This window comes from Gopherus flavomarginatus, chromosome 1 (genome assembly GCF_025201925.1).
Source record: "Gopherus flavomarginatus isolate rGopFla2 chromosome 1, rGopFla2.mat.asm, whole genome shotgun sequence".
Classification (NCBI taxonomy): domain Eukaryota; kingdom Metazoa; phylum Chordata; order Testudines; family Testudinidae; genus Gopherus; species Gopherus flavomarginatus.
The window spans coordinates 108,953,344-108,969,944 of record NC_066617.1 but is presented as its reverse complement, the minus strand read 5'-3'; the positions used below and the strand labels follow the sequence as shown (position 1 = coordinate 108,969,944).

Sequence of the window (16,601 nt, the reverse complement as noted above, 5' to 3'; positions counted from 1 at the left end):
TAAAAGCCACAACCTGCCCTTTGAGTAATCTAGAGGCAAGGGAAAATAAATAGTAAATAATAATCAAAGGATTTCTCCTGCTTATAAATCTTAGGCGAGAACAGAAACAATGGCTTAAGTGATCAAGCCAATGGCTCAAACAGAGAATAATGAAAAGCAAATACTCGTTGCTGCAAGGCCATGAATAAGCCAAAGGCCAATATATGTTTGCACAGCTCTTAGTTGACAGGGGTGCTGGAAGGAGGAGGGGGGCCAGGGCCCTTTCACTTTCTGAAAGTGGACAGGCCTGCCAGGGTGGACCCTACCCCCATCCCCTCCTCTTCCCCCAAGGCCCCATCCCCTGTCCAGGCCAGCATGGAGCCCGGCCAGGGAGGGGAGTCTGGGCAGTTACAGGAGCCACGTGTGTGGATTCTCCACCTGCCCGTGGTGAGGGGGGGCTGAGAGCAGCCCCTGGTCCATGTCCTCGCCCCCCGCAGGCTCCCCACCTGGCCCAGGACAAGTGGAAGCTGAGGATCTGTGACTCCATGCTGGCTCCCCACGCGGCTCTCCCTGACCCAGCTCCAGCCAGGGGGGCTCAGAGTCCCAGCCTGGTGTGGGCAGGGAGCTGCAGCCCCTCCATCTGCCATGGGAGGAGGGCCTGAGGGGTGGGGACACAGCCAGCGACTACTCTCAGCACCCCCTCAGCCCACTGGGCAGGTGGAAGGAGCAGGATCTCCAGAGCTGCCCACATAGATCTTATCATGGCTAGGCTGCAGCTCCGAGCCCCACCCTCCCCCAGCCAGAGCCAGGTCAGGAAGAGCCCACACAGGCAGCTGTGGGGAGCCTGGGTCCCTCCAGCTGCCCTGGCCAGGATGCCTGGGGGATGAGAACATGGGCAGGGGGGCACGGGTTCTACAGCCCCACTCCAGCTTCTGGTGGGGTAAGGGGTGGGGCCTCCAGGGGGAGAGGAGGGGAAGTGGCTGGCCTCAGGGGCTCTGGGGCCCTCACTTTTCGGAAGGATCTGGCACCCCCTGCTGGTTGAGCCATTGGACAAATTCCTGTGTATACCTTTGCAGCTAATTCCAGAAACCCATGGGAAAAGTGCTAAATTCACTGGCCAAATCATTCACAAGAAATAATTCAAGCAGCTCCAGATTTAATCAGCCCTTGCTAGGCAGTACAACCTGTCCCAGTGCACCTCAGTCCTAACTCGGAACAATCTATATTCCTCCATTCCTGGCCACCCGCACAGTTTCCTTAATGGAGCTAAGACCTGACCTATGGCACCTTTAGCTTGTCCAGCTCTGAGCCAAATGCCCATTCCTGGACAGAAACTGCCCATCATGCCACATGAGATGATGAGTTTTTGATGTGCAAAAATTGAGGACTCACATGGGACCACCTAATGAATCTCTTATTATGCCCTAACTCAAATTAGGAATTCATCTGCAAAGGTATATGGCGCATGTGCTGATTTATTTGTCCTGGGCCAGCCCCAGTTTGAGTACTGAAAATTGCTTCCAGACAGACGGAGTCCAGTCTACTGGCGTGGAGCACATTTCTGTTTCAATTTTTAGCTGCTGTATGTGCTATTATCTTGAAATGAGATTGAGCGACTGACCCAGCTCCTGACTGACAGCCTGTCAGGGGTGATACTGTTAGAACAGGCAATGGACGCATTTATCAACATGGCAACCAAAAGGCTGGATGTCAACTGTCAATCAATGTCTCAATGCCATGTACAGAGCAGCCAATTATCAGAAAAGAAATTGCTTTTCTTCTGCACATCCGTGCACATGTTTAATAAGGCAGTGTTCACTGTGACACACGCTGAGAATGAGATACCCTCACTGCGTGTAATACATATTCAGATATAGTGGACCACATAAAAACTGGCTAGAATTCTGCTTTCTGAGCCAGACACAGGAAATCTGGAACTCTGGGCTGTAATGAATTTTATCTTACCTGCGATAAGGGCAACATATACCCTCGGTATTTTGTAGGCAAGAATTCAGTTTTTATGATAAGTCTGAAAAAAAAATGCAGAGAGTGAGATTTTGCATGCAGCTGAAATGCCAGCTCAGTCAATCTTAGACTCCACTGTCAGTCAATAGAATTATAGTAGCTCTTTCACTGCTAGCAATTGAAAATCGGGTGCCGAACAAGTAAATGTGCATAGCATTTGTGAGCATGACTCATTGCATTCATAGAGCCAGATCCTCAGCTGAAGTAAATGGGTGTAACTCAACTGACTTCACTGGAACTGTGTCCATTTACAGCTGATGAGGGTTTGACCCTAAGCTTGTAATTCAGTGAAGAGGCCCTGATCCTTTGACAGAGTGTGTCCTCTCCTCCATATCAGCGATCCTGTAATGTTATTGCTCCTGCAGCAAAGATTGCTGCCAAATATCAACCTAGTTTAACATGACATGCTGCACAAATATCTGCCCACAGGGACAAGGAGGCTATGTAATGTCAATCCAGTAGTACACTTGAGGACATAATCTCAGGATACAAGAATCTGAGTGCTGGCACTTTGCATCATTCACACCTCTAAGGGAAGGATCTGTGGGGCTGTTTGAACTCCATGTTTAAATGCTATGTACTCTGTGTGATGTGAAGTTAAAGAAAGGCTGGTTTTGGTTAGGTATCCCAAGGGGCTTCTCTCTTTCCCTGCCTATACCCAGAGCCTGGAGGTGAGTCAAAACCTTTCACATTGGATTGAAGCCGCTTTGCAATTCATCAATCTGTTCACTACCCAGCCAGCAGTGTCCCTGGTTGAGAATAGCTACCTCTGCAGGGCACTGTTTCTTTCCCAAGGTCCAAGTGCCCTGCAGCCTAGCACTACCAGAGAGAGATGGTGGAAAAAGGGAGGGAGGGAGAGGGGAAATAATGACAAATTTTTTCCATGTTGCAGGGTTTGAAATGAAATAGCTTTTCCATAAAATCTGTAGTGAATTTTTTTTTCAAAAAATTTTGAATTTTCAATATTTTTAATTTACATTCCTTCCCTTCTTTCCTTTTTTTCCCTTTTGCCACTGAGTGCAGAAAAAGGAATAATATGTGTGTGGGAAGGGGTTCTTCACTTTTTTTTCTTCCCACCATAACTTTTAGGGAAAAAAAATAATTGGAGCTATACCAATCTCCTAGAACTGCAAGGGACCTTGAAAGGTCATTGAGTCTAACCCCTGCCTTCACTAGCAGGACCAAGTACTGATTTTGCCCCAGATCCCTGAGTGGCCCCCTCAAGGATTGAACTCACAAGAATGGGTTCAGCAGGCCAATGCTCAAACCACTGAGCTATCCCTCCCCCCTTTGAAAAAGTCACAGAGTTTTATTTTTCCTTTTGCCACTCTAACTTTTCCAGAATTGAATATGTTGCAGAAAGTTCCAGTGGGAGAAAATGGAGGGAGAAAAAAACCCAAACCAAACCAAACCAAGCCAGAAAAAGTGATGGAAAAAAAACCCGCCATACATCATTCAGCTGTTACATTCAGTGGTGAAAAAGGATGGGGAAGGGGAAGAAAAAAACCCCAAAATCTGAAATTTTAAATTTTTGAAAATGTTTCAGTTTTTGAAAAACCCAACCAAATAAGAATTTCAATTTGAAATCAAATGTTTTGCTTTGTTTCAAAATTTCCTGTCAAAACAATTAAAGAAATAATCAAAAATTACATTATCCTATGAAAATTTTCATTTTTGACAAAACTTCATTTTTTAGTGGGAAAATGGTTGGGCTGAAAAAATATTGACCAGCTCCGCTTCCAACCCCTGCCTGGGAACTGGGAGTGAATCCAGGCTTCCAACAACAGAACACACCACAATAGGTGACCTGGACAGCTCTTGTCTTTAGCTTTTTTATTTGCATTGACTCCCATGTGTTTAATCCTTGTAGAATTCATGAGCCTTTAATCTCACTTTCCATGCTGAGATTTTCATGAAGGAAAGCACAGGGTGGGTATCTAATATCCATTTAGTGGGGAAAGACTGAAATATGTAAAGTGTCTCTCTCGCTCTCAGGTTTTACACCGCATCTCATCTCCACAACATCTGAGCGCCTTCCACAAAAAAGAATAGCAACAGCAAATTCCACTGTGGATTTCATGTAATCTCTAGTACTTCTACCTTTTCTGAGTAAAAACTGTACTTGCGGTAGAATTTTTGTTTACATTTTTAAGATTTAGTTAGTTTTCCCTCTTTTTCTTCTTTTGTTGTTCTTGGTTGGTTGGGGGTTAGGAGTAGAAGGGCTGTCAGTGTTGTGAGTGTCAGTGTTACAGCGTAAAGGCTTTTTTTGAAGAGGAAGTACTGAAAGTGTTCGCTACAACACAGACTATGTAACACTTAATGTTGCGGTTTCCAAGTACGCACTGCATTTACATTTCAATACAAAGGTACTATGCTCGTAAAACATTCCATTATTAAAACAGAATTGTGTTGATTTTTTTTTGTTTACTGCAAAGTAACATTTGCACATTTATTACCTGTTTATTTGTCCCTTATCAAATGGGTTTAATAAGCCATGAGAGAGACAAGATGGGTGAGACAATCTCTTTTCTTGGACCAGACTTCAGGTCTGGGCCTGAGATAGACGTGAGAAAAGTTAAGGCTACATTACAGAGCTTACAGCGGGCCAGCTGTAGTGCACATGCTCTATGCCAACAGAAGAAGGCGGCTCTCCCGTTGACTTAATTACTCCGGCCCCCATGAGCAGTGCTAGCTATGAGGGAGAAGCTCTTATGCTGACGTAGCACTGTCCACACCGGCACTTAGGTCAGAGTAACTTACATCACTCATGGGGGATAGCTTATTCTCACTTAAACTGTAGTGTAGCCATAACCAAAGTCCTGAGGAAGAGCTTTGTGTAGCTCAAAAACTTGTCTCTCTCACCACCAGTAGTTAGTCCAAAAAAAAGAATTATCTCACCCACCTTATCTCTCTAATATCCTGGCACTGACACAGCTACAATTACTCCACATATACCATTTGATAAGCCATTGTCATTCATTTAGTGTAAACTAGCTGCCCCACTCTAATCTAGACTGTTTAGAACTTTGGGAATGTAACTTAAAGCTATGTTCAGAAGGGTTCCTTGAAATTCTGGTAAAGTGGATGGGGGAATTTTCCCTCATTTCCCCTTTATTCTCAGCCCTCTCAAGAAGTCCCTGGTTGACTGTCTACTCCTCATGATTGCCCCTGCCTGCCTGAGGTGAAATAAACTGCTTCCACATCACTCCATGGGCTAAATACAGGGGGAAATGGGGGAAATTCTATCTCCTGATATACACAGGAAGTCAGACTTGATGATGTAATGGTCCCTTCTGGCCTTAAACTTTATGAAGCATCCAGCCTCTACTAGCCCCAGGATGCTGTGGATTGAACTCGTAATCTGCAGAGCACTACAGTTTAATAGAACTGTGTTATCACTTTTAACAGACTGAGTCTAATAAAATTATATCAATTCAAAGTGCATTCTAGTCTGGCTACGAGGACTAACCAAGTACTATAGGGCTTTTCCTCTTTGCCCTTGAGAAAAAGGGCACATTAGCCAGCTTGCCAGTAAGTTTTTCACTTGCTTACACTGGCTGGAAAATTTCAATGACCTCTTCTTTGGCATAAAATGAGAATTTATTTTTTCCACACACACTCCTCATGCAACCAGCTCTACTACTTACTAAATGTGACACTTAATCACATGAGACATGGGGAGACTTCAGCTTATCTCCTCCCCTTAAAAGGAGTTCTTGATTTCTATTTGCCTATTGCTTCCAGTGCTACAGTGCTCAAAGTACGTTACCCTTGTGCGTGGCCTGACACACCGCATCCTACCATAGCCCGGAGGAAAACGAACCAGATGTACGATGGGGAAAATGATGTCAGCAAGGAGAAATAGGCCCCCCATAAGAAAGAGATCAGCAGAATCTGGAAGGGAAGATTAGAAAACATCCCTGTTCAGGACAGCACTTCAAGCATAGGATTGAATATTTTGTGGACTTGGGGCATAAATAAAGCACAGATCAGCTGACCCCAAATGGAAATTCAAAGCATCAGTCTCTGAGACTTTGTCTACACTACAGGTTACTTTAGAGGCAGGAGTTATCAAGCTGATAGGAGCATCATCACAACCAGCAGTGCAGCTGCAAGTGCTGTAGCAAAGATGTAGCCCAAGAGACTCTTTAAATAAATAGAGGTGGGCCAGGGTTCCTCCTTAGTTAGCGCCACCTACAGCTCAGTTGGCCCCATTCTTCCACACTGACCTCTTGAAAGACCCTGATCCAAGAGCAGGCTTTTGAAGGGCTTTAGATCAAGCTCAAGGGCAAATGAAAGGGACCAAGGATCCATAAACCTTTGAAAGTTTCTGAACCCTTCCAACAACCAACTGCAGTGCAAATACTATACTCTCTGTCACAAGCACTCATTGTCATATAGTCTGGCTGCCCATTGCGAGAGACACAAGGGCTCTGCTTTCTGAACCAGTTCTAACACTGGGATGTGGAGTGCTTAGGAATAGGATAGTATCCCTTTAAATAGTTTGCGAGCCATCTAATGGCACCCACCATGTTCTGCGATTACCTTTCAGAGGCTTACCTGTAGGAACCCATGTTTGAAAATTTCCTAAATTCTTATCCCAGCCCTGCCATTGATTCACTGTGCAGCCCTGGACAAGTGTGTGTGTAAAGGGGGACATCAACAACAATAGCCCCCTCACAAAGATTGATTCGGTGATGTGGTTAAAGGTGTAACATCTGTGTCAGTGCTAACCTTGTTGTTATTATGTTCTGCCATCAGGCCTGGCTCTGTTGTCAAAAGCACCTCAAATGGAATGCTCCAGAACTTTCACTTACCTTCCAGCGACCATATCTGTCAGCTAAGAGTCCAAAGAGTATACTGAATATCATATAGCCAAAAAACACCATCTAAAAGGGATTAAAACATTGCCTTGGTTAATGAGCAAGGGTTTTTCCACACCTTGTACCTATTATGTGACACTGCTCTTAAATGCATGGTTGAACTTAATACACCTGAAACAGAGGGATTAATAACTGACTTGAGCCATGTACATGGTCAGGTTTCCCATTCACAGCTTGCCCAAACTGTCTTAATCCAGAGCTGTAGCATCCTCTTCTATTTCAGTCCTGGGACTGATACTTCGGATAAACTACAGCAAATCTTTAAGAGGGAGAGGATGGTCTTGTGATGAAGGCACTGAACTCAGATGATCTGGATTCTAACCTTGACTGTGCCACATGCTTGTTGTGTGACTTTGGGATATTCAGTTATTCTTTTTGCCTCAGTTTCCACAGTTGTAAAATGAAGATAACATGTGCCTCCCTCAAAGGGCTGTTGGGAGATTAAATTCATTAACATCTGTGATGGGTTCAGATACTGCCCTGGGGAAGAGTCTATAAATAACTAAAATTAGTATATATTAGGTGACAATTTTCTGAGTACTCATATGTCCCTTTTCTCCATAGCTTGAGCATCTTGTCCCTTTTCCCCATAGCATTTGAGCATCTTCTGGTCTGGTCAAATGTGCATTTAAACTAAACCAAACAGCTCCTTCCCCTGGCAATGTTAACAGAGTACAAGCTTAAGGGGTTATAAATGCCACGTACCGTTGTTACTAAAGCCACCTGCCAGTCATTAAGTTGCCACTCACAACGGATGAGTGGAGAAACAACAGCTATTAGCATGATCTCCATGGCTTCTACTACCTTCAAGAACAAACATGCACATTAGCAAAGTCTGGTTCCAGCGTCACCACAGTGAACAATTCCTTTGCATGTTGGGGAAAAGAATCCCAGTCATGCTAGGGATTGAAATCCTGGTGACCAAAATTCAGGCCATGCATTTGGAACAGTACACGCACACTTTCCAGAACCAACCTGGAGTATTCTGCAGGCAGAAACAAAGGAATCATGGAACTGGCATCTCCCTCAGCCCCTGATATGGAGTATACCCAGTACCTCTGCAATGTACCTCCCTCCCACATCGGCTGGAATCTCGGTCCTTCAAAGAACAGTTAGTGTGGTACTGGACTCAGAGAATATAACCATTTACAAGGCCTGCTGGAGGACCCAGTCTTTGTCTTGACCAGAAAGTTGGGAACTCTTGGAAACATGGGGGAAGAGTTCAGGGGGAAGCTTCTCAGGGTCCTCTCTCCCTCCCCACGTGTATTGGTGGAGGCTGCTTTGTCCTTCAGACTCTTGAAAAAATCAAGCTACTTCTCTCAGCGTCTAACTATGAATTTAAGAGTTTTAACTCGAGGTACCTACTTTTGAAAATCTTGGCTGGGAAGTGCAATTGTACTATGTTGGTTTAATGCATGTGACCATGTCGCCCACTAGTGGCTGGCAGCAGGAAAGATAAGAGCCTGCTATTTACTCATAGCTAAGGGAGCCACTCTTTTAGCTCAAATTATAACACTTTCGGTGCAGTCACTCTCAGGTCTGAGCCTAGGTGACGACTGTGGTGTTTCCGTGTTTTTCAGGATGACTTGTTACACAAAGAAGAAAGGAAAGGGAATGAAGAATGGCAAATGCTGACCCATGTACACCCATGCAACCCCAGTTAAGTCAATAGTGAGTGATAGGTGGGGTGAGAAGTGAGCCTAGAATCTATGAATTCTGCTTCACATTAATATGGATCCTGTAATAGGATTTTTAGGCTCAAGTTAGTAGACAATGAAAACCTACACCAGTACTGCCCATGATCAGGAAAAGCGCTATATGAAACCGCCCAAACCCGATGGTTTCCACAGCCTCTTCCACTGTAAATGTCTTCTGCTCTAAACACCAAAGAGAAAGAGAGTGTTAGAACTGAGATCACCCCCTAAGTACGTCCTTGCAAAACAGAACCACTTTTTGTTATTGTGTAATGGCAGGAAAGCTGTTGGAAACTCCATCTGTGCCCAAGATGTTATTTCAACTAAGCAGCACTAGAGCCCCTAGAAGCTGGGCACTTTAGAGATTCAACAAAATAAGAGAGAGAGATAAAATCAAAACATGATGGATAACCAGTGATGATACAGAACGTGCATGGAAGGAAGAAAGAGGTCTATCATCCAGTGCTTTTCATATAGTATTCTGAGCTATTGTATGTGTTGGATAGACCAAGGAAGAATGAATGGTTTAGGGTTAGAGAACTGTACTGGGATGCTGGAGCCCTGGGCTCATTTCCCATCTCTACCACAGATTTCCGGTGTGACTGTGGGCAAGTCACTTACGCTCTGTGGGCCTCTGTTTCCCAACTGTAATAGCTGGGATAATAGTACTTTCCCCAGCACAGCTGGCATTTCAGAATGGGAGGAAGCCAGAGCTCACTGCAGCTCAGTAATCCTTGGTATTTTAAGGGCCCCAGATGACTGTTACAAGCCGACTGCTCTAACCTGTGCTGTAGGTCAGGTCAGCTGCTGAAGAGCTTAGTGCCAACTTTACTTTTCAATCTTCAGCATAAGCATGGCACAGCTGAGGAGTGGGCCCAAGCTTTCCTTGCATAAATTGCTTTAAAATAAGCTTAATAGAAAGTGCTAAAATCTACCTTTAAACTATATTAGGGTAAAATTATCTTGCTTAGTTGCTATCACAGAGTAGCATCCAGAGGGCTGGCTATTTATCCCAGCAGACACTTGCTCATCACGTATGCAAGTGGTAGGGCTCTATGTGGGAGAAGTGCAGGGCGGGCTGGGGAAGCCACAGCCAACCCCAACCCAGGGCCAGACTGCCCCACCTTACTGAGAGGTGACAAGCACCACCCTCAGTCCAGCTTATGTGAACCAACCTTTCCTGGGTTCTTGCGCCTCAGTGCCTATTTCCTCCAGGCCAAAGGCATTTGATACTTCTTTTTGCTGGGTGGCCATCTTCAGCTCTCGTTGGGTTCCCAAAGATGACAATGGAGATTTCTTTGATTTCACTTTCCAACCTACAAGATAGTCACAACCCTGTCTTAATAATGAGCCGTCAAGCAATTTCTAATGCAAGACTGGTGGAAGTAAGGGCAGTTTAAACTCTCTTAGTGTCAGAGAATGCTAACAGGAAATGTTAAGGGTTCCCACCTCCCTCCTCTTGGTATGTGTTTAGATAAAAAATTAGAAAGGTTGTCACAGGACAATTGATTCAAATTGGTCAATCTCCACCCTGGTCTAGCCATGAAAAGTCCAATGAAGCTACTAAAACAGGTTGGCTAACACTCATATACCTTCGTGGGGTATTGTGGAGGCTTTTTAATGAACATTTGTAAAGAGATCTCAGATCCTCAAGTGAAAGGTGCTATATGAGCAGAAGTCATTGTCTGCAGGGTGCCTAGCGTGCTGTGGGTTTGTGTTCACTCAAGGAAAAGAAGGCAAGGAAGGACTCAGGTAACTTAAATGGGAGACTGTATGAATGTTGACTTTCCAACATTTTCCTTAGAGTAGTAATAGCCTCTCTCTTCATGGAGAGACGGAGTGTGTTTGCACCAAAATCTAAATGCTTCACTGAATCAGGTTGATTTCACCAGAACTTTGTTTTGGAAGAAAACTGGAAAAAATTCCAACAACATTTAAACAACCTGTTTTCATGTTTTTGTAATGGAACATTTACATTTTTCATTACAAAAGGACTTTTCATTTGAATTTTGTATTATGGTACATGTTATGATGCATACAAAACATTTAAAGTGTCAAAAACTGACTTGAAAACAAAAAAAAAAATGTTTCAGAATTTTCCTTCATGGAGAATTTTGAAATTTTCTGGTTTTGCTCTGCTGCAGAACAAAGCCCAATTTAGAAAACCCCAAATCCTTCACAAAGTGAAATTTCCCTCTGCTGCGCAGTTCTGCTACTCACTCTTAGCCGCAGGTCTGGTTCTGGGGGCGGTAAGAAGGGCAGTTGCCTTAGGCGCCAACTTCCAGGGAATGCTGTGCCACTGTGATGCTCAGGTGTTTTTGGTTTTTTTCCTTGGCTGTTTGGAAGAGGAGTGAGGATGCAACAAAAACATTTTCCACCCTGGCTGGCAAAAGAACCACCTCCTGCTTAGGGGAGACTCTCGGGTGACACAAATGAGAGCACAGCTCCAGACCAAGTCCCAGTAGGGGCAGGTTCCTCATTACACACATGCACTGAGAATGTAGGAAAGAAGGTTGTGCTGTTGTGTGGGACTCCTTTGACTTGGAATTCTGCCTGCGTTTCCTGTTTCCTCAGAAACAGATCCACATTGGGTTTCACTTGAGGTACCAGCAGTGTTGGGGAAAGGCCCAGACGGACAACATTAGGGATTGCCATCCTCTTTCTCTGCACGCAATGGGGATTAGCATGGGCAGCAGCAATGCAAGCTACCTTAACACTGTCCCCCTCCAGCCACCAGCGGCACCCTTGACCTTGCACTGAAAGGACTTCTTGGGGTGAAGACAGCTGTTGAGGCTGGGATTTGCAAAGACGCCTAAGGGAGTTAGGCCTTAAATCTTCCATGTGTCTGTAAAAAGGGGACAATGCCTACCTCACAGGAATGTTGTGGGGATTACTTCCTGCTGGCTAAGCTCTTTTAAAGACATAATGAGCTCTCTAATTGCTAATCATTGTTATATCATGTTTTGAAATTAAGCCAAGCAGGTTGGAACACCCTGCACACATATCAAAGGGGATCGCGCATCTGTGCTCCTAAGCACTCTTTCTTAAACCCTTCGTATGCTGCCTGAGAACAATAGTGCCAGTGTATTCTGTGCAACCTAAACCCCTATTATATAACCAGCAAAACACTGCCCGTTGTTGATGTCGCTCCTCAATGACAACAACATCAGGAGGTTCTTTTACCCAGCTTCCTCAAACAGTTTTAACCCCCATCTCACATTCTGCTGTCTCAGGAGTAGGGAAACAGATCCAAAAGGTCTGGATTGTAACAGAGGCAATCACAGATCTCCTCCGCTGGCTGGGGAGTTGAAGCTTGGTGTTTTCACTAATGCTGCTGGGCTGTGAGCTCGCCTGCATTTGGGATGTGGGTCCAACTCCCAGTGAAGTCAATGGAAGGCTCTCTTTTTTACGTCAGTGGGAGTTCGGTTGGGCCCCAGGAAGGTGACACTCAGTCACCCTCAAACACATTCCACTTCCAGGCGCAGGACCAATGTGCTGTTTCCCATCCCAGTAGGCCTAGCAAAGGGAGAGAGGCAATGGAGGAGAGAAATGTTGACAGAGAGGGTTGAACACAGAAGGCAAAAATAGATGGAGACCAAAAGGCCAAATCAGAAAAGAAAATAGTTTGAAGAGAGTCAGAGTTTGAGATGAAAAAATGAACTGCAACATTTTAAAAAAGATGTAAAATGTCAACATTGGGAAACACAAACACTGAACAAAGATTGAATTCTGGAAACATTCAAAATTAGGTCAACACTTTACACTGAGGTGTATTTTGAAAGGGTTAATCATCGATTAATAGATGTTTTAGATTACAGAATCTTTGTTATAGATTGTTAGAGTCCAACGGGTCAATAGGCTGCTTATTGTATAGCTTATAACATCTCCCTTTGAGGTGTTTATAACTGTCCACAACACGTTACTCACATCTGTAATATGCTTATACCGTCGATTCCCAATTCTTAACCATTTATAAGTAGAAACAATATAAATTGTGACTAAAATGGCTTATCTAGAAGAGCCTTTGGAAAGAGAAAATGCTTTGTGCCAGGTTTGAATGGTCTTCTTCACAACTATAAATGCTAGAGACTCATTTATCCTAAACAACTCTGTCGATACTTCCTGCCCTAATATTGCTGTGCACTGCTGAAAAGCTGCTGTATGCCAAACCAGAGCTGGCTTTGATGCAGTGAAGTGATGATTATTATTACAGTGTTTCTGGTGGAGGGCAGGGGTTGGAAGGCAGCTAACTAGATCAGATGAAAGGAGAGAGAGATGAGAGGTCTCTTAGCTGGTAAGGTCCTGATCCAAAGCCTGCAGAAGTGAAAGGAAAATCAGAGAAGGGTGAGGTAATATCGTTTGCCGGACCAACTTCTGCTGATGAGAGAGACAAGCTTTGGAGCTACACTGAGCTCTGCCTCAGGGCTGGGAAACGTACTCCCAGTGAGGCCTGGCATGCCTTCCCCAGATCTGCAGAAGAGTTCCATGTGCTTCGAAAGCTTCTCTCTCACCAGCAGAAGTTGGTCCAATAAACAAGATTATCTCACCCACCTCACCTGTCTAATATTCTGGGACCGACATGGCTACAACCACACTGCATATGCTGATTCAGACAGTTTGATAGTTAGGTGCCCACCAGGACCCTAAATCGAGGGTAGCACAGAGAAAACATTTGTCAAATCAATGTTAACAGAAGGCTCTACCTTTTTTTAGTCACTCGCTAGTGCTCCCACACTGGCTGCATGCTTCACAGATAAATATGCTGACAGATAAATACGCTGATAGATCCTTTGCAGTGCCACTGTGTGGTCAAGAGAAAGCCCCCGGCCTCACATCTACAAAGGAGCAGCAGCACAGAAACATGCCCTGTATGTTCATCTCTCTCTCCATATGGTGTCTTGTACTGGATGCATCATGAAAGACACTATATACTGCAAACGTCTATAGTACTATGTGCCTTACAACAGCTTTTATGTCTAGAGCAGTGGTTCCCAAACTTGGGATGTTGCTTGTGTCAGAAAAGCCCCTTTTGGGCTCAGCTGGTTGGTTTGCCTGCCGGGTCCGCAGGTCTGGCCGATCGCGGCTCCCACCGGCCGTGGTTCACTGCTCCAAGCCAATGGGAGCTGCTGGAAAGGGCAGCCAGCACATCCCTGGGCTTGTGCCGCTTCCAGCAGCCCCCCGTTGGCCAGGAGCCGCGATCAGCCGGATCTGCAGATAGGGCAAGTAAACAAACCAGCCCAGCCCCCCAGGGGCTTTCCCTGCACAAGTGGCGTCCCAAGTTTGGGTGAGCTGAGTGTGAAATCTTTATCCATATGTGAATAATTCCAAGAAATCTTCCTATACCTCTTATTAATAGTGCAGACTTGCTCACCCTAAACATTTCCAAACTTTTTTGCCCTGGTACAAGAGCTAGTCTCTTCTGTCCTTCCTGAGGCTGTCACAAGGGTTAATTGATTAATAATTGTAAGTCACTTTGAAACCATTAAGTGCTGTATAAGTGATACGTTAATAACCAGCACCACCACAACAATGCATTAGCTAAAGGGAGCAGTCTAAGTGATACGTTCAGTGGTACAGAGATAACACAGAAAGATTAAATGCCCCACAACGAGAACCCTGGCAGGCTCTCTCAGCAGTGGAGCGAGGGGCATAGGTGGCAGGTATAGGAAATACATCACTGCTCACCCGGCCTTTGGATAAGTTAGTCTCCATCATAGAAAAACACACAACTCTGAAGCACAAACATTCAAACAACCCCACCACACCTAGACAGGACTTGTTTTTGATCGTTGAGTGAAAGTTTCTTACCTTGGAAGGATCTCAAACTTGGGAAAATGTCTCTTTCCTCGTTTACAGTTTTAAATATTCCGCTCTTTTCATTTTATTGCGCGAGATGCATAGCTGCTTTTGGGGCCAGCTTCCATAAATTACTTTTCTTCCTAGCCAGAGGTAAACACTTCCCCCTTTAAATCTTTCAACTCTGGCTTGTCTGGGTTTTAAATGAAGGGCTTCAAAACTTCCTCATTCCTTTCCAAAGTAAGTTGCTGCATTTACCGTATCTTAATAGGTCAATTCACTCTGTGCTTCCAGAAAATGGTTTTAAGGAATTTACACTAAAATATGCAGGTTAACGTCCTTAAGCTACGCCTCCTCCATGACAATATTTCACCTGTCCCCTCTTAAAAGGGCAACACCAACCCATAATTTCATAGCATCTAACACCAGAAGAGATCATTAGATCATCTAATCTGACTACCTGCATATCACAGGCCATTACATTTCACACAGTTACCCCTATATTGAGTTTAATAATTTGGGTTAGATTAAAGCAATTTTAACTCCTCAGAAAACTAAACTGTTGTGTTCCACAGACAGAGAACAGGAGAGACCAAGGTGTCACCTATGCCCAAGGTCCCTGCAGTGGCAGGTAATTGATTTGGTGAGATCTGCCCAGATGATCCCAGCAGGCAAACCAGGCCCCATGCTACAGAAGAAGATGAAAACTCACAAGGTTCCTGACAGTTGCCCTGGGAGAAAATTCCTTGCTGATCCTGAAAATGGCAATCAGTTTGACCCTAAACATGTGAACAAGGAGCACCAGCCACATGTAGAGAAAAAGGCCTCCATATACCACCTCAGAGCACTGATCCATCCAGTCTGTTGTCCTGTCTCGTCCTCTGGCCAATCCCTGGTGCGTCCGAGGAAGGCAAAAAAAAAAAATCCCAACCCAACCTAACTCCCTTCCCATGCCCCCACCCCCTGCCCCAACCTACTTCTGTGCAATTGTTCATCGGGGGAAAAATTCTTCCTGACCCTGCAGGTGACCAACTAAAGCCCTGAAGCATGAGATGTGATTATAGTCATCATCACAATGCAAAGCTGCAAGTGGCATGAGCATGTTGTGGGTAATGCAACGCTTCCTGTTCTCTCCAATGAAGGAAGGGAATGAATGGGAGAAGTCCGAGATTTACAGACTCACCTCAAACACTGACAAACAGAAACTGATGGGAAGACATCCTTTGTTAAAAGAGAGAGGCCCTTAACATAATGATTGGGAGTGTGAGATTCCAAATGGGCTCTTCTGATGCTGGCATGATGGCCTGAAGTCTATTCCCATATATTTCCAGTTTAATACCAGCACTATGTTTCACAATAAGGACTTATGAGTTAAGTAAAGGAGGGCAGTTTTCTTTAGGTACCATCTTCTTCCAACTTTCTCCAACAAGAGTAACTAAACAAGGAATGAAATAGAGAACCCCTGACACCCTGTTAAAGATTAGCACAGAATGGTAGCCCTTTCAAAAGTTATTTATTATTATTAAAATAGTGCCTAGACACACTAGCCAAGATCAGGGCCCCAGTGTGCTAGGACAGAGCTCTTAAAGAGCTTACAATAAAAAATAGACAAGACAAACTAAGGGTAGGAGAAAGAAGTATTGTTATTCCCATTTTACAGGTTGAAAACTGATGCATAGAGCAATTAAGTGACTTGCCCAGGGTCATACAGTGAGAGGTAGAGTCAAGGCTCAAACCCACATCGCCCGAGTCCCCATCCAGTGCCTTATCCACAAAATAAAATAAGAGGAAATTACCAAAATAAGGAACAAGCAAAGTAAGTGAGGGCAAACTATGCCAGGCAAATGGGGATGCGTTTGGTAAGAGTGCTGCAGATTAGGATTTCTGCTTCTTACAGTTATGTCAGTGGCTGAATGGGAGAGCAACTGACACATGATAGTGTCAGAGGCACAGGTCCAGAAGATGGTGGAAAGGCAACTATGGCTGAGGAAGTAGATGGTAACACTTCTTTACACAGGACGTAATCAGACTGTAGGGTTCCTTGCCATTAGAAGGACACTGAACTATGGGAATAGCTTCATCAATATTAAAGCCAGTCAGGACCTTTATGGACCCTTAGTCTGACCTCCTGGTTAATGCAGGCCACAGAATTTCACTCAGGGATTCCTGCAGCGTCTAGCACAACAACTTATGGTTGAATAAGAACATCTATTTTAGAAAGACG

General features: G+C 44.5%; 1 protein-coding gene across 2 annotated transcripts in view; it reads right to left on the bottom strand.

Annotated features, from left to right (window-relative positions):
• Window positions 1-14,679, bottom strand: part of SVOPL (SVOP like) — a 30,065-nt gene extending 15,386 nt beyond the window's left edge. Inside the window, exons 1-7 of one of the 2 annotated variants that reach the window (XM_050945834.1) lie at window positions 14,390-14,679; window positions 9,757-9,897; window positions 8,673-8,764; window positions 7,593-7,691; window positions 6,822-6,893; window positions 5,774-5,898; window positions 1,945-2,008 (exon numbers count right to left, since the gene is read on the bottom strand). In XM_050945834.1, coding sequence (XP_050801791.1) covers window positions 1,945-2,008; window positions 5,774-5,898; window positions 6,822-6,893; window positions 7,593-7,691; window positions 8,673-8,764; window positions 9,757-9,835 — 531 coding nt within the window. In that variant the 5' untranslated portion in view covers window positions 9,836-9,897; window positions 14,390-14,679. Of the gene's footprint in view, window positions 1-1,944; window positions 2,009-5,773; window positions 5,899-6,821; window positions 6,894-7,592; window positions 7,692-8,672; window positions 8,765-9,756; window positions 9,898-14,389 lie in introns of those variants that run through there. The other variant, XM_050945844.1, reaches the window with a different exon arrangement.
• Window positions 14,680-16,601: the final 1,922 nt, after the last annotated feature.